Source organism: Hippocampus comes, unplaced genomic scaffold (assembly GCF_001891065.2).
Source record: "Hippocampus comes isolate QL1 unplaced genomic scaffold, H_comes_QL1_v1.1 scaffold172, whole genome shotgun sequence".
Classification (NCBI taxonomy): domain Eukaryota; kingdom Metazoa; phylum Chordata; class Actinopteri; order Syngnathiformes; family Syngnathidae; genus Hippocampus; species Hippocampus comes.
Window position 1 is genome coordinate 37,132 of NW_017805072.1, and position 26,305 is coordinate 63,436.

General features: G+C 40.9%; 1 protein-coding gene across 5 annotated transcripts in view; it reads left to right on the forward strand.

The window, feature by feature from the left end:
• The first annotated feature begins 592 nt into the window (after nt 1-592).
• lrrc7 (leucine rich repeat containing 7) overlaps nt 593-26,305 on the forward strand; it is a 98,619-nt gene continuing 72,906 nt past the window's right edge. For 3 of the 5 annotated variants that reach the window (XM_019864693.1, XM_019864694.1, XM_019864697.1), the window contains exon 1: nt 593-1,425. In XM_019864693.1, coding sequence (XP_019720252.1) covers nt 1,401-1,425 — 25 coding nt within the window. In that variant the 5' untranslated portion in view covers nt 593-1,400. The remainder of the gene's footprint in view (nt 1,426-26,305) is intronic. The other 2 variants (XM_019864695.1, XM_019864696.1) reach the window with 1 other exon arrangement.

Consider the following 26,305-nt stretch of genomic DNA (forward strand, 5'->3'; position numbering starts at 1 on the left):
AGAACACAGGATTGATTCGATGACTGCCGTGTCGAACTGTCTTAGCACGTCGTGTGGCAGGCCGTGCTTCCTCAACAGCCTCAGGAAGTACAATGTTATCCATCCTCAGAATGTTACAAATGCATTAATATTCCCCCTTTTGTTCACTTTACTTTCTCAATATTTTACACCACATTGTAGTTGAATGCGTCACGCCCAGTCTCTTGTCATAGTAGGAGGGCAACTGTCTTCCTCTTGGTCAATAAAACGAATTGAAGGACGACGGAGGACATGTCACACTATGCGACAAGACAAATAAAAATTCTCATACGCCAGACTTTCGTCATCACAAATGCCTCATGACCAATTGTTGAGTATGTCACACTACACGGTTGAGGACGCGTCAATACAACTCAAAATCGGCGACGTGACATGATGTTAGTCTGTGCGAGACGTCTGTCAGCTCAAAATTGGGCTACATTCGTGTAGCCTGATGTTTTAGATTGAATGGAGTCAGCTGCGCTACTCACCAGTCCAAAAACCCCCCCAAAAAATCACATGCAGCTCGTCACTCCCGCTGCGTACATCTTCAACCACATGTTAAATACTGCATAAATGAACCCAAGTGGTGTAGCCCATGTGACCACCTGACGTCACACGAAATGCAACTATTTCCAATCCATTTTAAACAATGTGAAGTAGAAACCAAGTTATGAGGCATTTTTTTTACATCAAATACAGTATGTGAAAGTTATGCTCACCTTAGGAAATTTGATTCCAACTTGTCGCCAAGACTGGAAAAGATGGATTCTTTTTTGTTCAGCGATGCCCCCACCCCTGCCCGTCTCGCTCTCTCTCTGGCGCACACATGGTGCACGCTCACCCTCTAACATACCTTCCACGTCCTCGTTCCATCTTCATCCATCTTCCCGCTCCCTCCTCCCCTTCCTTTCAGGGAGATAGATGGGAAGAAACGCTCCCGCTGAATGCAGCGGACTCGCGCAGAAGGACATAGCTTTTTCCCGCGCTGGGTTCCATAATATATCTCCTCCTCTTTGGTGCATCTTGAATTGTCTTTCATGGATGCACGGTGGGCACCGTGTAATCATTTATCTCCATTTAATTTACTGACCGGAGGCATCTGACTGGCGACACTGACTGGATTTAAACCACCGAGCGATGCTGAAGACGAGCCGGACTGATGAGCTCATCTCCGCTTTCTGGCTACGGGGGCGTTAAAGATGCGGCTGGTGGACTGGGTCAAGGTACCTGTCTGAGAGTCACCCCTGCTTGGTTCGTCTGACTGATCCAACAAACGCGTCTCTCTACGGACCACGACAGGGTTGTCTCCCCCCGCCCCGCACCCCCGTTGTTTCTCCCTTCTTTTTCCGAGAATTGCAACTGCCACTTGCAGCCTGAAGATGGATAACTATTCTACTTTGCAACGTAAGACAAATACATTTATTGAAATGAGTTGATGAGAGGCGACATTGTGACAGATTGCATAGAATTCCGGATGTTGCACCATTTTGTTCTTTAAATTGAGCATGGGTAGGATAAGTGACATACAAGAATCATGGACAACTAATATCAATTGGTGCATAATGTATGATCCAGGAAGGGACCACTAAATAATGGTGACGATAACCTATGAAATTCTCAATTTCCTTGTCCAGCATCCATCATGGGCATTTGCATGTTTATGGCCCAAATTAATTCTCATGGTCATTCATTCTTTTGGCGTTGCAACAGGCTGCAGAAGGAATAGGCATTGGGCAGATAAACAGTGTACATCTGTGTACATATCTCTTAAACACATCAAAAGGTTCACTTCACATGTCCTTTCTGAACATACAAAGAAGCAACCACGACTGCAAGAAGGGTGTGTGTGTGCGTGTGTGTGTGTGTGCGTGTGTGTGTGTGTGTGTGTGTGTGTGTGCGTGATGCAATTTAATTAAACCCATCTCAAAACGAAACCAACAAGGTTTCTACTGTGTTTTTTTCATGCACACATGTTAAATGGTAAATCATTCCACCTTTTGAGTTTTTGTATTATCAGCTAATATATTTGTCTTCACTTGTTATGGAGCTTAATTGCCATTGTGCCTCATAGTTTATAGTACTAGTTCAAGTTGGATGCATCCCTCTTGTGTCCGCCGAATGGTTTGTCTCCATTGGTGCTGCAGTTTGTAGTCTGGTAACACTTCTGTTGGATTAGCTCCAGTGCTGTAACTCTCTCTGACTCGCAAGGCTCTAAAGCAACACGAGAGCAACAAAAGGCTTCTTCTATCAAAGGGAATATTTCATTACCATCTTCATTGCAACACATTTCAAATGTCCTCTGTCTACACTGCCTCATAGAAGGAGTCTATTAATACATATTTCTAGCTGGGCCTTGTTCTTGCTTCTGACAAGCCTCATTTAATATCATTTTTCAAAACTGTCCATTATTCTGTTTTTGGGATGATTTATTTCTGTGGTCTTCTCTCTCAACATCTAATGTATTTTCCCACGCAGAGTAAAACAATTAGCTATCCTGTCAGATTCATCAGCCTGATTATTTTATTCTTAAGGGAAAAAAAAAGAAGAATACCTTCCAGCACCTTGACATTCAATTGCATTTGAGTGCTCAATTCGTCATCTAAATTGTAGACTGATGTGCTTCATCTTTGGGCATTTGTTTAATCATACATGGTGCTCTGTCCTTTGTTGGTCCCTTGAAATAAGACTTGCTATGAAGTAGAGGTGCCTTGATTTAACACTAAATATACTAACATGCTTCCAGTACTTGTGCTGAGATAATAATTGACTCACTGGAAATCGAGACAATTCTTGATGTAAATATACAACCAACTGTGACAGCATCATAGCGATCACATTTTGTTGACTGTAACCATATTTGTTTCACTATAGCGGTCTCTCTGTCAGTCTAATTTGAGTGAGTTTAATATAAGAAGATTTTGTTGAATACAAATTCAACATATTAATAGATCCAAGAGTAAACTGGCAGGCAGAGTGCAGAACAACACTGGATCAGGCTCTCTGCTCTTCCTTTTACATGATAGCAGGGTTCTGCTGCTGCTGGTTGCCTAGTGACTGCATTCATGAAACCGGCTCCCATCGTCATGGTGATGGACCAAAGGAGGAAGGAGACCCAGAGACTGCAGGAGGACACATACTGTATATCAGTGCATCTGCTACAGTGATGCTGGATTGTGATGTTATGAAGGAGGTGGATGATGAGGATGATGAGAATGGTGATGACGATGGTGATGATTTCTCAGCTTGTGACGATGTTGATGTTGTGTGTCAAAGTAGTGGATTAGTGTATAAAAAAATTAACCCAGAGAGTGAATTATACTTCAGCATAGCACTGCAAAGACTGCCTGCTGTGGGTAATGAATCAAGTATTTGAATTGTCGCATAATGCCTCTACCTCAGGCAAAAGATGCATTGTCTCTGGACAAGGGGGATTTTACATGAAGGGGCTTATGTTTCTGTATATAAATAGGATCTAAATAGCTTTTGGCTTGTACATACAAATAAACAAATCTATATATCTTGGAAGATCTTTTCTCTTTCAGGAGGAGGCGTAAAGAGGGTAGAGGCAAAGACAATCTTTTCTGGTACAGTACAGCACACTCTGTACTGGAGGAAGATACACTGTAAAACTGCTCAAAACTGGCCTATTTGTCGACACTGTTGGTATTTCTTTTCCTCAACAAATACTGTAGTTTGTATGCATTTATTGTGACAACGACAGAAATAGTCATAGATAACCTTTTCCTGACGTGGAAGGAAGTCAAGCACGGCCCTTGCTGCCAGCATGTGTCCAGTGTATAAAGTGCCTTTTCAAAGCAGAAGGACAGTTTAGGGTCACATCTGAGCCCAACCGCTCTTGGTTAGATGTTAAAAAACAATGCTTTCTTATCTTGTTTTTAAATCTGATTGTGATGCCATGAACGTGGGTGAGACACATGAAATCATGAAACAGCCCGGCAGGAACCTTGCAAGGTGTTTCACACTCAGCAGTAGGCTCAGGGAGCATTCGTTTAAGTTTGTGTTTCTGTGCTTTTCACATGGCTGTCATCCAGGGTTACCCACAAAAAAAAAATGCAGCACATTCAGTTTGTGTAATATCGTTCTGATGGTCACACTATTGGACAAACTGACAAATTCCGGCATGTCGCCTCAGTGAGCTATTGGAACTCAGCGACATGTTTGGATGTTAGTGTAAGATATTTCATAACGTGTCCTAGTGGTTAGCACGTCTGCCTCATGGTTTTGAGATTCACAGTCTGAATCTCAGGTTTATAATGCTCTGTTTGTCCTGATATTGTTTTTCCCAGTTTATTTTTGGTTAGGACCGCTTTCCAGAAACATGCACGTTAGGTTACTGTACTTCATTCAATGGCAGTCATTTACGCTCATCACAGCCCAAGAGTGGCAGCAATTTTCGAGTACCGTATTTTCCGCACTAAAAGGCGCACTGGATTATGAGGTGTACCTTCAATGAATGGCCTATTTTTTAAAAATGTTTTCATATATTGCACGCACTGGACTATAAGGCGCAATCTACAATGCATCCACTAGACTACTACCCTCCTTCCTTTCGACTCGAGAGGCGTTCATGACTGCCTTCGAAAAACGCAAAAGAACAATTACAGTACTTCAATGAAACTATGAAAATTGAAGATAATGCATAAAAACAGAAAATCAAGCGAGGAAATCACACTAAATAAATTCTATAGCCCCACCCACCCCAACTCCCCTTGGCATTTCCTTGATCATAGCTCCAAGAGAACGATCAGATGTTAGTTAAATGTTGGAGACTGGACTGTCTCAGAAGTTTTTGTTATTTATTCCTTTGTTGTGTATTCACAAACGAGGAAATTACAAAATAAATTCTGTCGGGGGGGCTAGAGAATTTATTTTGTGATTTCCTGGCTTGATTTTCTGTTTTGATGCATTATTTGTAATTTTCGTAGTTTGATTGAAGGCATCGTTACTTTACGTTTTTCCGAGGCGGTCATGAATGCCTCTCGAGTCGAACGGAAACAGAAGGCACGGAGATGGACAAAAGACTTTGAGACTGTGAAAACCATTAATTAAGTGTGCATTTTAAAAAAAAAAAAACAACACCACAGCTCTCCTTCTTTCAGAGCTGCAACAAAAACGTATTTAATAAAGCAGCGACACAGTTCACTGAACCAACAGCAAGTTACAGAATAACATTGTAAGTATGTCTCCAGCAAGGAGCCATTTTGGGGTCGACATATTACCGTAATGACTATACACAAGGCGCACCAGCTTTTAAGGCGCGCGGTGAGCTTTTAAGAAGATGCAAGACTTTTTGGTGCACCCTATAGTGCGGAAAACACGGTATTTTGGCTGAATTTTGAAAACCCACAGAATATAGTGTAGTTTCACACAGTAGGTACAACATTAACAAAAAAAAAAAAGTGATTATACGTTTTTCCAGTGTCTAGTAATCAGCAGTCGAACATAGGTATGTTTTAAGATATTCAGGCGCTTTGACCAATATCTGGAGAAAAATAGCTTTTTGTGCAAACAAACAAATCAGTCAAAACAGTGACTGTGAATAATTTTCCTTTAGTGCCATTTCTAACATCTGAACAGTGGTTTCATTCGATTCAGCTAATTCAACATTTAGGAAAGGCTTTTGATTGCAAAATAATAAACTATTTTGTGGTACAAACACAGGACTGACTCCAACACACCAGGAAGGCTCTGTCAGCTATTTGTGGCTGTTCACGTGATGACCTTGTCATCTTAATCTTTTTCCAACATCATTGTTGCACTTTTTTCATATATGACACATACTCGACCTTGGCACGGAACGTTGTGCTTCTAATAGACAACTTAAATTGTTCTTGGCATTTAATGAGTCGAGTGAAGACTCTAAAATGTCCATGGGCGTGAATGTGAGTGCAAATGTTGTTTTTTTTTTTGTCTTTATCTGCCCTGTGATTGGCTGGTGACCAGTCAACCAAAGTCAGCTGGGATAGGTGGTAAAGGATATGGGTATGAGGGCCAAAGAAAACGCAGATAGTGAGGAAATCCATGGCGCTGCCTGTGCAAAGATTGTTTGGACATTTTCAATACAAATCAATATTTGTGAAAATACAATACACTTTGGTGATGTACGTTTGCAGTCAACTCGCTTGTCAGGCAATCAGACCCTTAAGACAAACTTTGAAAAACACAACAGAAACTAGGAGTCAAGCAGAATTGTCTTTAATTTGTGCACAAGGAGAGTGAACGAGTGTAATCCATTACAATCTCCGAACAGCTCTGGAAACACTTCACTCGTCTCCCCCACTTTTATTGTTTTAGGAAGTGTCCTAATACACAAACCTCTGAAGAGGTGGGGAAACACACAATGTATTCCTTGGTAATTGGAGGAGTCATGCTGACGGTTGGTTTGTGATAGCAGCTGTGGATGCGTTATGGCCGCGCCGTCCTGAGGCTGGTATCTTAACTTCAAGGCAGCGAACAGAAACAAGCTGGTTTCTTCAGCATGATAAACTACTTTGATTGCAAGCTATGTATGTAAATGAAGTCCTTGTAGTGTCACACTAGTACATTCATTGTACATCTAAAAGCAGAGAACGATAAATGAAATACAATTAATCTAACATCGCTGTTTCACACCCGTTCTTTCATTCAGGCCATGTCCACATGAACACAGATGTTTTGAAACGGTGAAGAAATATCAACCATTTGTCACCATTATTGTCATGGGTGGGCGGGACCCAATCAGACTTCGAGCGAGGTCCACCTAGGGTACACCCCAGGAGTGGTCGCCAGCCACCTGAGGGGCACAAATAGGCAAACAACCATTCACACTTCCATTGCATTCCACATGGACAGTTTTGAGTGCATGTTTTTGGAATGTAGGATTAGGGCACAGTACCCCCCCCCCCAATAAAAACAAAAAAACAAAAACAAAAAAGAAACAAGCAAGCCCCCCGAGAACATTAAAACTACTCACGGGAAGGCCCAACCCGAGATTCAAACCCCAAAAATCAGAACTGTAATTGAGACTTCATTAAAGACGCATGCTGCTCCCATTATTCCAAGAGGCGCCCCAGTAGGCAGCCTTCTGCAAGTGCTCTTCAAGAGCCTTGCTTTTTTGCAGAGTGGATGTGCGTCGGTCTACAAAAATACAGGCTATATAGTCTTCCTTTGCCCCCTGAAGACCACACCTCTTCTAGTGGTGGTTGCGCCTTCTCGGCAGCACGCCTGTACCAGCACAGATTTTGATTGGGAGGAATGTCGGCGCCATTGACTGTCGGTGCTGGACAGACCTGGGGCGCTTGTGTTTTTTGCGCCTGTAATGGGCAGCATTTTTCACAACCCCGTTTTGTTCAGTGGAGACGTCAGCGCTGTTGGACAGTCGACGTCGGTGCGGCTGGATGGATGGCTTGAAGTTGAGGATGAGGAGAGAGGAGCGTTGGCGCAGAGCGCCGATGCGTATTTGGAACCGAGAGTCGCCGCTTGGAAATGAAGCGGATTTACATGGGACGGGAGAAGTGAACTGAACCAATCTCTTTTTTTCATCAATGCTTCGTGTCTTTCTTTCACATTTGTCAAAACACGAAGCTTCCACAGCTTCGTGGTTACTTTCAAACTTAGCTTGGAGCAGACGTGTGTGCATTTTGAGCATGACGTCTCTTTTCCAGCGGTGAAAGGACACGTGGATTCTCTCCTCTTTCGTATAGTATGTTCAAAAATTGCAACCCTGTATATTATTCATTTATTCATTCATTTTCCGAACTGCTTCATCTTCACTATGGTCGCGGGGTTGCTGGAGCCTATTCCAGCTGTCTTCGGGCAGTAGGCGGGGGACACCCTGAACCGGTTGCCAGCCAATCGCAGCGCACACAGAAACAAACAACCATTCGCGCTCACACTCACACCTAGGGACAACTTTTGGAGAGTTAAATCAGCCTGCCATGCATGTTTTTGGAATGTGGGAGGAAACCGGAGTACCCGGAGAAAACCCACGCAAGCACGGGGGAGAACATGCAAACCCCACACAGGAAGGCTGGAGCTGGAATTGAACCCAGTACCTCTGCACTGTGAAGTCAATGTGCTAACCACTCGACTACTGGGCCGCCCCATTGTATATTATATTATATATAATATATTGTTTCTCTCATTCCATATTTGGTGAAAGGGTAGTGCATGAGATACCGTTATCCAAGTGAGACAGGCCAAAAAAATACATCTTTTAAGTTTTCCAAAAGCTTTGTTTCTCAGGATTAAAAAGAGTTACTCTACTTGTTTCTTGTAGAATACAAACTTCACCCTAAACACATGTGGTTGATCTCCCCAACTAGTTCTCACAGGTGCTCTTTAGTTCATGCAAGGATACTTAGCAAAGCAAAACTGGTGTAAGAAATTATCATTTTGAATTGTAAAGTTACTGTCGTGCGAATATAAATATGGTCACTGATACACACATTTCTGCTTCTGTGATGGTTATTACAAATCCTTTACATTTTGAATAACTAACAGTGACACGTGCATACTGATTCCTTAAGATGTGGTGCAATATGCGACAGTATGTCAGGCGATGGGAAGTGGGAGTGTCTGTCTGCATTCTATTGCGGTCCACATGTTGCCGAGGTCAACTTCAGCTGTTCTCTGATAGGACAAAGACCCAGGCAGGCTCTGGTCTGAGCTCTCTGAGGCAATCACAATGTTTGAATGTGAGTGCTGCAGGAAGACTTTACAAACCTTCGATCCCTTCCCAATTCACAAATTGTAATCCTTTGAGTCTATTAATGAACAGTGTAGTGAATTAAACTACACTCTCTATGGCTGCTAAATGCAGAAAAATTTCCAAATGACTGCACATTTGCCTCTGTTATATGGCACCACCACACATTACACGGTAAAGCAGAGAAGCACCATTAAGACAGTAAGAAAGGGAAGATAAATGAGAAATGGAGAGCAGACGTGTAATCCTACTAAACATCTGCCCGCTGTACTGTTCCGTCTGTTTCAGCTCATCTGTCATTGACGATCAGACAGGAAGAAACGAATAGGATATGATTTGATACACGATATGATACATGATATATGATATGATACGATACAGTATGACATATAAACAAATGCAGATCTTCTCACAGATACCAGTTGTCAACATGAATGTGTTGAATCTAATCTGCATCTGACTGAGAGTGAATGACAAACAAAGACTTTAGGACTAGAGTCATACTTATGTTCTGGTCAGAACTCGAGCAGCAGTATTTTGAATGCGCTGCAGCTGTTTGATGTTCTCTTGAGAGAGTCCAGTCACAAAACCATTACAATAATTAAGTCTACTGGAGGTATAAGCATGGAGAAGCTTCACCTTGTCTGCTTGGAGTGTGCAAGCCTTCAACATGGATATGTTTCTCAACTGGTAAAAGGAGGCTGTTTTATTCATTGATTTGATATGAGTGTTGAATGTCACATACGAATCAGTCAGCACACCAAGGTTTTGGGACTTGGTCCTTGGTCTTTAAAGATGGTGAGTCTAAGTGATTACTTTCAGCAATCCTATTTTCTTTATTGTGAAAATCAATTGTCTTTGTTTTGTTTTTGTTTAATTGAAGAACAGTTCGGAGAGGCTCCAGCACCCACCCCCAACGCCTGGCCGCATTCAGGATAAGGCGAGTTGAAAATGGATGGATGCATGGGAATTCTGGTTCATTCAGTGATTCATTTGTTTTAGCCGGTGACAAAATACCTTAATTGAACTGTTGTCACTTGGAGGCATTTATAGATATAATTTTGTATTGTATACAAAGCCATGACACCCAATATTGGCCTTTTGAAGAATTTGACCCAAAGGTAGCATACACAGGCTGAACAAAAGGGGTCAAATGACAGACCCTTGACATGCCACGGCCATTTGATCAGATTTAAAATTTAATGGTCACAAAATAACTCCTTTCCTCCAATTAAGACCTGAACCATAGACTGTTCCATTTAATCCCACCCAAGTTTACAACCTGTCCAATCCGATAGTATGATCAACTGAATCAAACACTGCACTGAGATCCAATCAGAGTAGAACAGACATCTTTCCCGCATCAGTGTTCAAACATATATCCTGGAGTACTTAATAAGAGCGGTCTCTCGATTGTGATGAGGTCAGAAACCTGATTGATATTTATCAAAAAGTTCATTTGAGTTCAAGATTTCAAAATCATTATGTTCTTATTGTTCCTCCAAGGTGTTTTAGGTTGGCATGAGCTTGTTTTAGACTATGTTCACACTGCAGCTCAATTCCGATTCTTTTGCCCAAATGCAAAACACATTTGATTTTTTCATGCAGTGTGAACTGTACAATTCCGGAAGGAGTGACAGTTCCGAGGAAGGCTGAATTGACAGCCCAAACTGTCACCGAGGTAAGAGATTTTCTCTTCATTCAAAATAAGACCATTATCGGATAAAAAGAAACCTTGAACCTATTTTGATGTTACGTCATCTGAAGTAGACGTCTCCATGAACGTTGCCTCATTTCCCCAAAATATTTCCACCTCCTAAGTTTCTTCATAGGGGAAAAGGGGAGTCAGCAGTCATTGGTGAGTATTGGAATGGGCGGGTTCAAAGTATAGATAGGACTAAGTGTTGAGAAAATGAAGGATTAGTGTGGGTTAAATTGAATTCCAATACTGACAAGGCTCTTAATCAGTCAGTGAAACCCAGAAGCAAGTCATTCGGAGACAATGAGTTTTGTGTTGAGGTTTGAGTTAAGTCCAGTGGTGGGTGACTTGGAGGTGTTTGTAGTGATCACGATGATTCAATTTGTGTGGTGAAGTGGTTGAAGTCAAAGATAAATCCGGTGATAGAAGAGGTGTGGTCTTCAGGGGGCAAAGGAAGACTATATAGCCTGTATTTTTGTAGACCGACGCACATCCACTCTGCATAAAAATGGGCATATCTTAATTTTTGCGGGGCAAGTCTAGTTTACCGCATTTGAGACTTTCACAGTCCACACTGTGCCTTTCTGGGCTTTCCAACGGACTGCGAGCAGTTTCTCTCACACATGCTCCGAGCACCTGACAATTCAGTGACAGAAAGTAGACCGGACTTAAGACTCGGTAAAAGCAGGTCTAAGGTGGTGTAATGCAATTTTGACGAATTTTATCAAGGCGCAGGCAGACAAATTTTGCGCTCCACTGGTATGTGTGGTGGATGGCATCACGTTACATTCATAAACAACAGCATGCATCAAACCCCGTGGATCCTTGAAGAAATAAATTCATTGAACGCATGATTACCATTTTGGCCCGAATATAAGACGGTGTTTTTGGCATTGAAATAAGACTGAAAAAGTGGGGGTCGTCTTATATTCGGGGTCTAGACATTATACCCATTCACGACACTAGATGCCGCCAGATATCCTTGAAGCGAATTCTGAACTTGGCTCCCCAGGCCAAAGTGAACCCCTGTCACAAAGAATAAAAATAAAAATAGCGGTAGCACGAAGAAGAAAACTAAAAAATAGCGGTAAGAAAGAAAAGAGAAGAAAATAACAGAAGAGATAACAGAAAATGGAGAAACGTAGCGACAATCTGGAGAAAAGTGGGTCGAAGATCGGCCAGGTTAACCGGCAGCTGAGGAAAACTTATGATGTAATTTATATTTCAAAAACCAGAAGCCATTCATTTACGAATGTGAATGCACTTTAGTTTACATATTTAAATGTTCAGATATTAAGATTTGAATGAGGCAAAATAACATGCTTTTTCTCTCAAATATAGTGTTATAATCATTTGTTTCAGATGTACTATAATAATTTTCTGTATAAAAATTTATTTGGTGTTCAAAAAGTCTTTTTTCAAACTTGAGTCTTGAAAAAGAGGAGGTCGTCTTATAATCAGGGCCATCTTATATTCGGGCCAATACGGTATTATCATCATTTTTATTATGTTTTAAAATATGGGCAGAAGACGATTGTGATCTGTGATATCCAGTGGCGGGCCGTGCATTTCAATCTTAGGCCTTCAGTGACGTCACATTCATACACAATGTAGGCTCGTCAAGCAGCACTTAATTTCAGGAGCATTTAAAACCATCAAGTATGCATTCACAATTAAGAGCAGGAAACTAAATTTACAGATATTGTCAAAAATAAAAAGATGATTTAAAAATACGAAATAAAATGCCACCCAAATTACGCTGTGTGATCTTAAACAAGTCTGTCCAATAAATTGCGCAATGTCGCAGTTTCATATAAGACACCAACCAAACAATAACAAAACAAACTATTCTTTGAAAATAAAGCAAAGAGATCATTTGCATTTTGAAAATCGGCAATACAACAGCAAATAACTGAAAATGTTGAGCAGCTGAGATTGAAGGAACTTCCGTGCACGAAGGTGACTACAATGCGCCATTATAAATTGCAGGTGAGCAGATTTATTTGATACATTTTTGTATCTTTGTCATTTTATTTCGTTACCATGAATTTAATACTAACGAAATAAAATGACAAGAAGAAATGTAAAATAAAATTCATTTACTCACCAATGTAGTGCCTGTTCACTGAGCTGCAGATCTACGCGAGTGTCCCCAAACGTTTTTAAACGCACCGGTCAGTTGCAAGCAATAGGCATTCCCAGCAGTACAATTTGCAGTGTTTCTCAGAGGCTGTGAGCCCCGGGTACCGTTCATAATTGCTCGTCTGAAAATGACGGACAAAGCCTGTCCCAGCAAGGAAACGCCTTGCTGGGACAGGCTAGCTAGCGCAGGAGTTGGGCGACCTCTTCGCACAATATCCAGCTTTTCGTGAAAGACCCGTCTTGAAAATTGTGTGGAAAGTAGTTCTGCAACCAGATCAACGTCTTCTCCTTCGGCCATTTTAGGTTAAAATGCAGTGATAGCTCTCCCAAGCGCTAATCCAATCTTTTTTTTTTTTTTTTAAGAATCTTTATTGAACAAGTCAGGATACAATTCTCAGTAAACAGAAACGGCGCGAATCCAATCACCGAACGCGCACGGCCAGTCTCGACCTAAGGCCTTGTAGCTGGCCGTAGCACGCAGACGAGTCAGATCACGAGTGTGAGACTCGTGATCTGATTGGCTATTGCAACCTGACTGTGCCCGTTCACTTACAGCGCACAGGGGCCTGCTTTGTTTAATCTGAAGGCCCCGAGCAAATTTATTTACTTGGCAACACAAGCTAGCTGAAATATGATTAGTTAAAAACTCTTCCATAATAAATAAGTTATTTATCGAGTGGCTTTCAATGTTATTTAAAATAACATTGAAAGCCACTCGACTAAGTGGAAATAATATGACGTAAAGAATACAGAGAATAATTTTGTTTACATATTTATGAAAATAAAATAACAAATTAAATTTATGTTATTCTCAGAAAAGGAAATTTATTAAATTTCCTTTTCTGAGAATGTTTAGGCCAGCAGAGAAGGCCTTGCTGGCCCTGACGGAATGCCACTGGTGATATCCCTGGCCAACTTTATGTCATCTTATTTGCAGATGACATGTCTGCTTACAATTCCTTACGGACAAACTGCACGCTTCGTTCTTCTGCATCGTCTCCAGTGATTGCCTCTCCTGCGCCAAGTTTAAAGGGAATGAGTGGAGCCGCTTTGATTGGCCAAGAAAAAAGTCATCGGAGTTCACTCCCACAATGGCACAAAAGAAAACATCATCCATGCATACAGTTACACTGCAGCTTGTGCTAGAGTTGTACAGGTCACGAAAATAGGGCCTCATCTGTTTGGGTCAAGTATTAGATTCACTATGTTTCTGTTTTTTATTCAGCGTGATACCCGAGAAACACCCTTACCTGTTGTTCCTCATGGTCTTGTCTGTTGTTTTGGGAAAGTGGAGCAGAGTAATGAACACTAAGAATGTTTTAAATCAGTCACCCATTGTTTATTCTGAAATATCCCATCTTGCTTTGATGAGGTGTCGGTCTTCCCAAAAAAATGGAAAATTGTCAAAGTTCACTGAGTGAGAAACACACACATTCAGCCATTTATTAGCGACATTAATCTGTTAAAGCCTTCATCTCCTCATTGTACTGTGGGCAGGGGTCCACTGAAAAACACCTAAGCACTCAGAGATTGCACTTTGCATAGGAGCACCATAATATGCCGTTTCAAGACATGAAAAGCTCCTGTGTGTATGATTACAGATTTCACAGTTGGGTGCTCAGTTGCGATCTTCATGACTTTCTCAGAGATATTGTACCACATGTCATTGGTAAAACACTTATTCTTCCTGCTGTAAAAGTGTTTGACATCATTTATAGATTATCAACGTTTGAGGCCGAATAGCTCTCCTCTTTGGCCTGAATGTTTCACTTCGATCCCTTTCACTGGTGCTGAATCCCACCTTAAGGTGATGGTTGAATGTCCGTGTTCTGAAGAGATTTCTGTTTCATTCTGTTTTTTTGATGCAGCCGCAGTCCACGGCTGTTTTTTTCCTCGGTGGTGAGACATTCAGCTGGGCCCAATCCGGTCCCTCATTTATTTGTTGATGATCAGGTTGACCACTATCCCATATCAAATTCCAACAAGGGCTCCTGGACAATTTATTCATGTATCAACAGGCTCAGCTGTCTGTCAGCTTAATCCTGTCCACTGTTTTAAGACATCTGGAATGTGGTTTCGTTCCCCAGTTGTTCATTTACACTTCCAGGCAGTGCATTTTAGTCTCTCACACTGCCAACTTCTGAGGAGGTTTGTGATAGTTGCCAGTGGAAAATCCAAGAGTCCAAGAGTTATGTATTCTGATTTCTTTAGAAGGGAAAAAAAAAGCCTATCAATAAAAAATGTAAGGCGGCCCCGTGGTTTAGTGATTAGTGCGTCGACCTCACAGCGCAGAGGTACCGGGTTCAATTCCAGCTCCAGCCTCCCTGTGTGGAGTTTGCATGTTTTCCCCGGGCCTGCGTGGGTTTTCTCCGGGTACTCCGGTTTCCTCCCACATTCCAAAAACATGCATGGCAGGCTGATTGAACACTCAAAATTGTCCCTTGGTGTGAGTGTGAGCGCAGATGGTTGTTTGTCTCTGTGTGCCCTGCGATTGGCTGGCAACCGGTTCAGGGTGTCCCCTGCCTACTGCCCGAAGATGGGTGGGGTAGGCTCCAGCACCCCCAGTGACCCTTATGAGGATTAAGCGGACCGGAAAATTGGATGGATGGATAAAAAATGCAATACAATTGCATGCAAGGTGAAAAAGCAAAGCAGCAAGCGTCTGCGTTGTATGAGCAGCAGGAAAAAAAAAGCCTGAAGGAAACTGTAATCTCGTGCATCCTTTGAATCATTAATTTCCATAGTTCTTCTTAATCTTTGAAAAAAAAGTAAGGCTCTTCATTTGGTCATTCATTTTAATGGGCATGGGGAATAATAACATTTAAAAGGAACACATGAATCACAAGTATTGCACAAAAGCCAACAGCAGTAATTGATAATGTCCAAAAATAGAATAGAGTGCACCACATGAATTAAATAGACAGAAACAAAGTGTTTAAAAGAGGCTCTGTGATTGCTGGGGAGCAAGTGACAGCATATGCAAGGTTGGATCGAAATATCAATAAAATGATGTCAAACAGTACAGTACTGATATATTGGCATCAGATAATGATAGTGCTGCTCTGTGAATGACAGTTACACACTTGACAAGTTTTGGGTTGATTTGAACTTTGTTGATAGTGTGCATTCATAGCTGGAAGCTGTTTATCGTACTGTATTTTTTAGGGGAACAGTAATGTTAGGAATAGGAATGTAACCATGATGGTGATATTGCAATATTCAAATTGCCACAATATCATAGTTGTGTTATGATTCTGTTTGTGACCAACGGGTGGCACTGTAGGGTTCTCCCTGCAGCTGCACACCTGTTGGTTGTTATGTGATTAGTACCGGTAGTATAAAAGGACTCACGGCACGACCACTCAGTGTCGTTCATTGTGGCTTTTTGTTTGCTACTGTCATGGTTGTTCTCAGTCATGTTTCGGCCATGGTTTTGTTTGATACTTTGGATTTGTTTTTTTGTTAACACTTTGTTTGTTTTGGATTTAGTTTTCTGTGTTTTATCAATACACTTCAAGTGCACCCTGCTCCTCCCTCCTGTCTGCTTTTTGGGGTCCACCAGCACCACGCAACGTGACAAGTTGTCATGTTACAATATTAAAAGCAGCACATCTCTGTCAAAAAAAAACTACTTTTTGCCCACATCAGCCCAACGCAGTATTGTGATCTATGTAGACCGTGATAGTGCCGCTGAAGCAATAGGAACACATGACAATAAAATGACTGGCCAATATGGTTTAAACTATCGATAAAGCAATTATAATCATGTTATTCAGAAATTTGCCATTCACGTTAGGAAAAGTGGGGGTCCGGTACATCTAGCATGTCCAGATAAGATTGAACCATGGGCCGAAAGTTTTCCTACTTTACAGAAATTTGGGGAAAAAAAATGAATATTTGGCTCTACAAAAGTTAGCACTGGCTGCACGTTTCTTTACAAACTCAAATATTTACTGTACAAACAGAAACATCTTGAGGATTTAGCATTCCTGTGAAGCACTAACCTAATATTTGGTTGTACTACATCTTCTGAGAACCGTATCACATCTATGTTGTATGGAATTGATCAACAGCTTGCACCTGTGAACAGGCGTTGCAGTGCAGGATGATAATGACAATCTTGCGTTCATCTGGTTGCAAAATGTTCACTCATCGTCCCTTAAGCCAGTTTGACACTGCAAGTGCTTCAACATAAATGACTTCACACGGGCTTCTTGCTAGATCAGATCCACAGGCATCTTCTGTCACAGTACTCATAGGTAACATCAGACCGCTCAATCTGCAGTGATAAATTGCATACCCCTAACAACTGTTAAAAAAAATCTTGCTCTTGAGCACAGTGCAAATTGCTTTATGAAAGAGCAAAAAAACGTCTAAAGTTTGATGCGAGAATCAAATACAGTATTGCCGTTTTGATTCAGTGGCATGGTAAGTATTATTTCACGGAAATTGCTGCATTCCAGACTGCTGGGAAGTCAAGCCTATGAGGTCCAACCTTACAGACCAGTCAAAGGTTCTTAAAAACATGATTACCGGTAGTTTAATGTTAGACTTTCCCGAGAGTCTCATGGGGAGATTTTTGTTTCAGAGTGATGTTGTGGTGAAGCTTAAAAAGCAGAATATGTAGCACAGGTACATGTGCCCCATTGACAACACTTTTTCTCATTCACCGATCTGATGAGTCATTTCAACAACTTTTACTTTCATATGCTCGATCATCTAGAAAAGCTGCCGATAAGTTCGCTGCTGCCAATGTTCCCAAACGTGAGGGACACAGATGTCCACTGAAGGCCACACACTGAAGTTTGACTGTCAGTCCTGTGTCAGTTGCTACAGTATGATTTAGAAAAGCTTGTGCAATGAGATATTACATTTTTCTTTGTAATTTATACCTATGACCTTTCAGTCACTTGTTGCTGAACCTAACCTGAAGGTGGAATTTTCACACTATTTAAATAACCAATTGATCAATAAATCAAATACCTTGGTCGAGTTCCGAGGTGCTCATTGATGGGCTCAGGAATGACCACATGCACAGGTCTGTTGCGTAACTGACACGTTCCAAAATCTTCACCCGAATCAACTCTGACCATATACGGCAGCACTTACACAAAGCAAGTATGTTGTGAATGTATGAAAAACTGCAACACAGCAATAAGAAAGAATTTATTGTAAATGAAAATCTCTTCAAACCCTTTCTTAATAAATTCAGTGGTACTTCGAGTTACTTACGAAATGACCTCTATTTATTATTATTTCTGATATACAACAATTGTAATTCTTCTTGCACAGCGGAACTATCATTAGGAACGTGCGTATTATGCGTAACGCATTGCTGTGACCTGAAAACGTGTGATTTCACTCTGCGGCCGAAGGCAGAAGCTGTTGTATATGTAGGCGGCAGTTCCAACTACGCATTCATGTTTATCCAATCACAAATCACTTTAAATTTATGATGTCTGAAAATAATTGTTGTCACAAAAAAGAACCCCAACTCTATTTACAGAGGAAGTCAACCCAAAGTTTTTCTTTACACTACGTTTGTCATGATTCGGTTTGGGACCAACAGGTGGCACTGTAGGGCTCCGTTTGGGCAAAATGAATTAAGCAACAAACCATGGCTTCGCTGAATAAAATAAGTGAGCTGTGATTGGTTGTTACCTCAACACTGAGAAATTGTGATGTCATATTCAGGTGACAGAAAGTGGCAAAATGGCCGCCCCCTTGACACGGTTGATTCATATTCCACAAACACATTCATCAGAATGCCGTGTTTTGACCAGTTGGGCTGCATAGAACGTATTGCAAATTGGGCTTGACTTCCCCTTTAAAATGTGTTTGTTGTTTATTAAAATGTATCATCATTTTTAATACAGAAAATGAACGCTTAATGTCTGTGTAATGACATCTAGGGGCAAGACAGTGTATATTTAAAGAGTGCCCTATACAAGGTCGACGAGACAAAAAATAATCATAAGTTATTTCTGGCAATGCATCTTTGCTTTTAATGTCAGGACAACATTTTAAATTCTAGCAGATGAGATAATGTGGAACAGCTTTTACGTTATTTATTCAGGATGCTATATTCAGTTCCTGAAAGAAAATGCACTGTACTTTTCTTCCTATAATATAATACTTCATGTGGGCACCATTCCCAGTTTCACTGTTGTAAAGAAAGTTTAAGACCTCAAATGTGTAGGTAAAAGCATGTGCAAGGAGAATACAGGTACACTTAAGTATTGCATCAACACGTGAGTCTAGAGGGCCCTGGTAGGTGTGTTTCAGTGTCCATCCTCAATTACTTACGGTATACAGGGCTCTAATCCGTGTATATTTTGATGCCTACTGCATCACTGGCTTGCTCTTTCTCCCACTCTTTCTCCTCCATTTTCAATCCTTCTCTTATAAACTGGCTTGCTCTGGAGCATACAGCACATATAGGCCAGCTCCCGACGGTGTATAGTTGTCCAGATGGCATTGGTTGTCCTGCATCTCTTTCTAGTACAATATTGCCGACAAGCAGATTTCAACAATGTGATCATCATTTGCATACACGCATAAAGAGATCACCTCCTTTTGTGGTCTTTTTAGCATTAGGAGACTAGGCCGAAACACCGCTCGCGTTGTGTTGGTACATATTTAAAGTCATGTGCAAAATGTACATCAATTTGCTGTGTTTTTTGTAGTTTTAAACCATGTGTATGTACTGTAGACTTGAATGTAGTTTATCAGTCTAAATTATTTACCACAATGGCTGGAAATCAAATTCCACTTTTCCAACTGTATGTGTATGTAGTGTAGACTTGAATGTAGTTTATCAGTCTAAATTTGTATTTACTACAATGGCTGGAAATCAAATTCCACTTTTCCAACTGCTGAAAAGAAAATTGGAGCTCAATCTACTTAGAAAATGGAAGGCAACGAATTGCATCAAAGTATCAAGTAGTTGCAAAAAAAAATTAAAAAAATAAAAAAAATTCTTTGTTGAGACCACACAAGTTTTTAAATGTGTGAAATATTAATTTTCAAGTAACGCAAAAAAAAAAGAAAAAAAATTCTTTGTTGAGACCACACGAGTTTTTAAATGTGTGAAATATTAATTTTCAAGTAAATTCTACTTGCGTTTATTATTTTACTGGTCAATCTGTACGTCTTTAAATTAACTTGCATATTAGAGTTTTTAATACACTTTTACAAGAAAGTGACACTTTTTAAAAATATCTACATGACTCATTTTAAGGTGGATTTACTTTCAGTTTACATTTGGATAAATGGGATTTCATATTCAGAAAAAGAGTTACTAATAAAAGCAAGATATAGTCCATCTTGTCGCGGTTTTAAGCCACCCATCCATTTTGTAATCTGTTTATCCTCACATGTGTCGTGGCCCGTGCTGGAGCCTATCTCAGCTGTCTTCAGGCAGTAAGCAGAGTACACCCTGGACTGGTTGCCAGCCAATTAATTGCAAGGCACAGAATAGATGAACATTGACAATCACACTTCGGGATAATTTTCAGTGCTCCATTATCCTGCCATGCATGGGTTTGGAATGTGGGAGGAAACTGGAGTACCCGCAGAAAACCCATACATGCAAACTCTATGCAGGAAGGGCTAAGAAATTGGTAGAACTCCTCCGGATGAATTGTTAGACCTAAAGTAGTCACTACCCTTGCACACTGAAAAAATCAATGGTATAAAATGGACCATATGAAGACCATTGCAAGACAGAAAAACATATAAATTCCATCATGCAATGGCTGCGAGAATCTGTGGCCCCTCCCACTTAATGGCTGAGTGAATAAAGACGCTCGACAGCTTACGAACGAGATACGTTCCGAAGGATCGTTCGTTAGGTGAATTCGTTCGTAAGTTGCTTCAGTGCTATATTTTGTGTGGAATGTATGTTTAAGGTTTATATAAGTATAATAAAATGAAGTTTAACTTACTTTTGGAAGATGTACAGGTACTCGAAGGCTTAAGGAGATGATGGAGGGGGAGGAGAAGGAAGAGGAGGATTTTATCTCATGGGGCCAAGAGGGTCTTCGTCGCCGGTGGAATGGGCTTCAAGAGTTACTTCCTCCTCCGTAACATCAATGAAGGAAGAAGTTGAGGGTCCAGGAGAAGAAGATGAGGGTTGACAAGTATCTTCCTTGGAGGGTGTAGTAGAAACTGGCCGAAAGAAGCGATCTAACGACGATTGCACAGTTTTCTTCTTTTTCTCATCATAAATGATGCAGTAGCACTGTATGGCATCAAAGAAGCACTACAGTACTCGGAAAAAGGCGCGCAATACAAAATCTAACTTACAGCATCTCTGTCCGAGAACATTTTTCGACATACCTGTACCCGCAAAAATGTTTGTATGTACCGTTGTTCGTAACTCGAATGTTCGTAAATCGGGGAGCGTCTGTACTACAAATCTCTTATTTGTACTTTGGGTACACTTCTCATACCTCCGTGAAATTACTTAAATAGTGCTTTTTAAGAAGTCTATGCCCGATTTCTAGTGTTTTGAACAAAGGAAAAATAAATGTTAATGATATTTGTCTGTTTGACACTCCAAAATAGTGTTTTCATTGTTGACATTACAACTTAACACTATGTAACCATTACAAATGCTGAAAATGCCTTTTTTTTTACGTGTGTGGGGAACCCTGGAGCAACATAAATCCCACTTGAAAATGATTTGTTACTTTGGCTTAAAAGTTTCTGTGTGCAGCGCTCTGTCTATCATTTGTGATATATCAATCTGGATGTTTTTTCTTAAGAATGTTAGTTGGTATATTTGAATATAAAACCTCTTTGCTTTCCACTTCTGTGTCCAGGTTGCTTCTGGGTCAAAATTCAGTTTCTCATGTGACCTTAAACAATAGTATGTAAAGATTAATGTGTCAGCATTTAGCTGGCGATACTGAATGTGTTGTACTTAACCCTTTCAGGGACAGCGGTTATTACAGTGGACAGCTTATCGTCTTATCAGGTTACAGGGTGCATGAAGGGGCTAAATGTCCGTGTGTGTGTGTGTGAGATACTTTTTGTTGTCCGTTTACCTTTACGGTAACAGTATAGTACTGTAACAACAGAAAGAGCTATTTTAAGGACTTAATGTTATTTATATGGTGACTGTTGAACTGTTATTGCAAATTTCTATATATATGGTAAGCAAAGTGGTTTATGATCTTACATGCTTTTGAACATCCAGTAGAATTGTGTAGATGATTTAAAAAAAAAACAGAACCAGGTAATTTATGATGAATAATGTTTGTCTATGGATTGGATATCGGCGTCAGTCGATGTTAGATGGTCAGTTGCAGTGCAGCTTTGATCATCACATTCAGACAGTTGTAAATTTTACAACTGTCTGAATATGAATTGCTTGCGGTAGTCTGAATCCTTTGGAGTGAGTCAGAAGTCCTGTGTAAGTCTGGGGAGCAAAAAAAAAAAAAAACACACAGGTAAAGCCTGTCGGAAGCACCATGGTACATTTTTATCGTTATTCCTGTTTCCTGCAACATTTGTTTCTTGCAAGAGCAAAAATTCAAAGTCGAGGGGAAAGTTGGTGTAAACGTGTTGAACGTGTTTTTTTTTTGCTTGTCTCCAAACGATATTTATAAGATTCGACATGGAAGCTGTCTGATTCGTAATGATAAAGTTTGACGGTGCGCAGGTATGTGGGAGTGAAGTGTCTAACCCTTGACTGAGTGTCTTGTTTTTGCCTTGTGATGCCCACGTTGTTGTGGCGATGGTATCGTTCAATTATTTTCCAAAGCAGCATTGTGTCGTGACTAGTGGGCTTCACAGCAGTGTGTTCCCACTGAGCTTCCTCCTCACTGTGACTGCACTACTGCCATGTCTGTCCGTCCCCACATGCACTACTATATGAAGACAATCACATCTAGCCAGTTCCGTTTTGCATTTACTGAGTCTTAATGTCTGATGCAAGGATGGCTAAATCCGGTCCTTGGGGGCAACTCTCCTGCATGTTTTAGATGTTTCCGTCCTCCAATACACTTGATTCAAATGATCAGGATGGTCATCAGGCTTCTGCAGAGCTTGCAGATGGCCACGCATCGTCACAATGTCAATTCTGTAAGTAATGATCAATCAAAAAATAATAATTTTATAGTCAAAATTCCAAATACCCTTTTAATTTTTTGATTCAAGCTTGAATGTTGTATTCAATCAGCTATTATTCGTTTTTTTTGCACGCCACATGGATCATGCCGTCGACCCCCACTTCAGGAAATGAGACCAGGATGTAATTAATCTCTTGCGTAAGATTAGTTTTGCACCTCTGTGTGCGACAATCCATAAATTTTAATGTAAACAACGAAAAAAAAGAGTTACACTTACATTGATGACTCATACTGCAGCCACATCAATTGTCCTTACCCAGAGGACTGCTTTAACAGTCTCACGTGTACAGTGCTTGTCAAATGGGATTTGCAGACAGGACTTTTTAATTAGTGTTTTATGGTAATTTGGGGAAATTTAGTCTCTGTTACCATGGCAACCACTGTCTTTTTCATTTTCCACGGCCTGGTAAATAAAGCTTTAGGGATAAAACTTACCAGAAGCTGTTTATGCGAATGCTGCTGTCGTGCAGTCTTAGGAAAACATGCTATCAAGGTTGGGTTGATCTTCCGCAACAGGCGGCGTGTGCTAGCATTGTGTTGAAAATAGTGACATCCTGAACATGGTCCTGCTTTCACCAGATGGCCCAAATTATGGAGGTAGCGATGCCGTAAAGTTTTAATGCATCCATATATCGTCAGTTTTCGCTGACATATAAGAGGCCAGAGAAAGAGGAAAAGGCGCAATGACAGAGGCAGCAGAAGCAGGTGATAGATGGAGTGAACGCATGAATAGAGAACCCGATAGTCATGCACTACTAGCAGCTGGCAGTAAAAAAGAGAGATTGACTCCCAGCCAGAGCGAGGCCCGGAGAAAGAAATAGATTGGGATGACAGAAAGATAGAATGTTTGTTGCAGATCGCAGCGGGTTTCACAGTGTGACAGAGGGAGTGAAGGTGAGTTTTTCTCTGACAAACATGACTCGCTGTGGATGTCATTCATCACATTGTAGGGAAGCTGAACAGGTACACTGGTGTTCAGGAATTTAAGAACATTCCTTATGTTGGTCGGGGTTATGGTTTAGGTAACTGTTAGCAAAGATAGTCAAAGAATGACACAATTTTGCCAGAATATCTGATGTGTTTACTGGCAATGTACTGTATTTAGCAAATGATTAATTATTTTGACGATCCAGTTCCCACAACCAGAATTTTGACGTATTGGTGCACTTCATATAATTCCATAAAAATAGAGACTTAAAAATGTTGCTCTAATGACCGGAGACAAATTCCTTGTACTGTATGTTTCGGCATACTCGGCCATTCAAGCTAAAGAGGAATGTGGTTCTAAATAAAACGAAAACTTAGTTCAGTAAATTGTTCAACACTTTTAGGCCAACAGCATAAAACTATAAGACATGATACTGAAATAATAGTAGTAGTAATAGTGTGTGTGTGTGTGTGTGTGTGTGCGTGTGTGTATGTGTGTGTGTGCGTGCGTGCGTGCGTGCGTGTGCGAGCGAGCGAGCGAGCGTGCGTGCGTGCGTGTGTGCGTGTGTGTGTGTGTCAGCTCCATATGGCTCTGGACAAAGCTGCTGGGACACCAGCATGGCAAAGTGACCTCATAAATCAAGATGGTTATTTCCCTATTGTAGAAGGACACTTTTACTGTCAGTGTGTCACATAAAGCAGTGATTCAAAACTTGTGGGTCGGCACCCAAAAGCGGGTCGCGGGCAGGTAGCAAAAAATATACAGTATAACAATTTGCCTTCTGATAATTGCGGCCTTACGAATTAACGGGATCCATGTGTTGAGAAAAAAAAAGTGGTATAGTTAGAGTAAAAACAAGATTACAGATAGATTTATGAAAAATGGAGATTGTTTCGCAGGATTACAATTTCCGTACATAGATACACCTTTGGCCGGGCTGCTTATTTGAGCCCTGAGCGCAACAAATTCACAATTTGTCTGGGTCTCAGGGGCTGCTTGACTGCACTGGTGCAGTTGTTGCAAGCAAACATGAGGCGGAGGAACTTTCTGTATTGTGTCCTCCAAACACGGCCAGTTTGAAAGCAGGCCGACGTCAAAAAAGCAGGAAGTGGAATCAAGTGAATACATCAGTTTAAAAAAAAATAAAATGGTGGGCTGTCGCATGGACTGCTACGTATGGCAGATACAAAGTATCTTGCTACAAAGCAGGAGACTTTATTCAGAGACCATATATGAGCAGTTGGTCTGCATGTACCTTCATGTTTCTGGATGATTGGACAGACAGACAGACAGATCGATCGATCGATCGGATGGCTCATTTGACTCAAACATATCCCGTTTCAATTCTATGATTTCTTTATTTATGTTTGGCATCCAAGGCACTGATGCTGCTCCCCCAGCAGACAACAGCAAAGTTGATGACATTTTCTACCTCAGACATATATCTCCAACATCTTGTGTCTTGTGGCTTCCCCAAGAAATGCAGTTTGTGCATTCATTTCTTGTACTGTACACAGCATCCATCCATCCATCCATGATCTGATCCACTTATCCTCACAAGGGTCGCGGACGTGCTGGAGCCTGTCCCGGCTGTCTTCCGGGCAGTAGGTGGGATACACCCTGAACTGGTTGCTAGCCAATCGTAGGGCACCCAAAGACAAACAAACACTTGCGCTCACAATCACACCTAGGGACAATTTACAGTGTTCCATTCACCTTTGATGCATTTTTTTGGAACGTGGGGGGAAACCAGAGTACCTGGAAAAAAATCCAGGCAAGCACAGGGATTACATGCAAACTCCACCCAAGGAGGCCGGAGCCGAAATCTAACCCAGCACCTCTGCACTGTGTGTGCACCGTGCCGTGACTTTTTTTTTTCTTTTTGAAACATTTATTTTAAGTTTAAGCCCCTGCAATCACAAACTGATGCCCCTTCAACATTGGCATTCAGCCACAATTGGATGTCCTTTAAGATTTTCATCACGGAAGTTGTTGAAAAAAGTTTTTAGGGCCTCAACTTTGTTTGCAAGTGTCTCAAGCTCACATTTTGTTAAGTTCCTCTTTTTTCATTTGTGACTAATGGTTTGATAATGCGATTATGTGATCATGCAGCGTGATCATTCCCACCGACAAGCCCTGTTTATACTAATTTGCATATTTATATAAGAGCATTGAGAGGGACAAGTCTGTTAGTCCTACATTTCCGCATTGATTGAGATGTATGAAAATAATGTCATTGGAATAATGCGTGTACACAGATTCATGCATCTGGATTTCTTTGTGCGTGCAACATTTTCTGGATTTGGCCATACTTCGTGTTTTAGTATGAAAGCTACGCAAGTCTGAGTACATGAGTCCCATGGTGATTCAAACTACCAGTTGTGCAGAGCTTCAAAAGGTGCTGAATAAAGAGTATGCTATTCAACATGATATTTAATATACGGTAATGCTGCTCAGAAAATCGTAATGATCTGTAGACCTAAAGATGATAAATATGGAAAGATTTATGCTCCTGAAAAAGAATCTCACAACTCAGTGGTCAGGTCAAGTATATCAATCATTTTATTGCAGACAAAAAGACTGACGATGAAGAATTATATAGGCAGTACCGTGTGTTGTACATACAAGCAAACATGCTTGGACCCAAGTTTAATGCATGCATAGATGAGGTT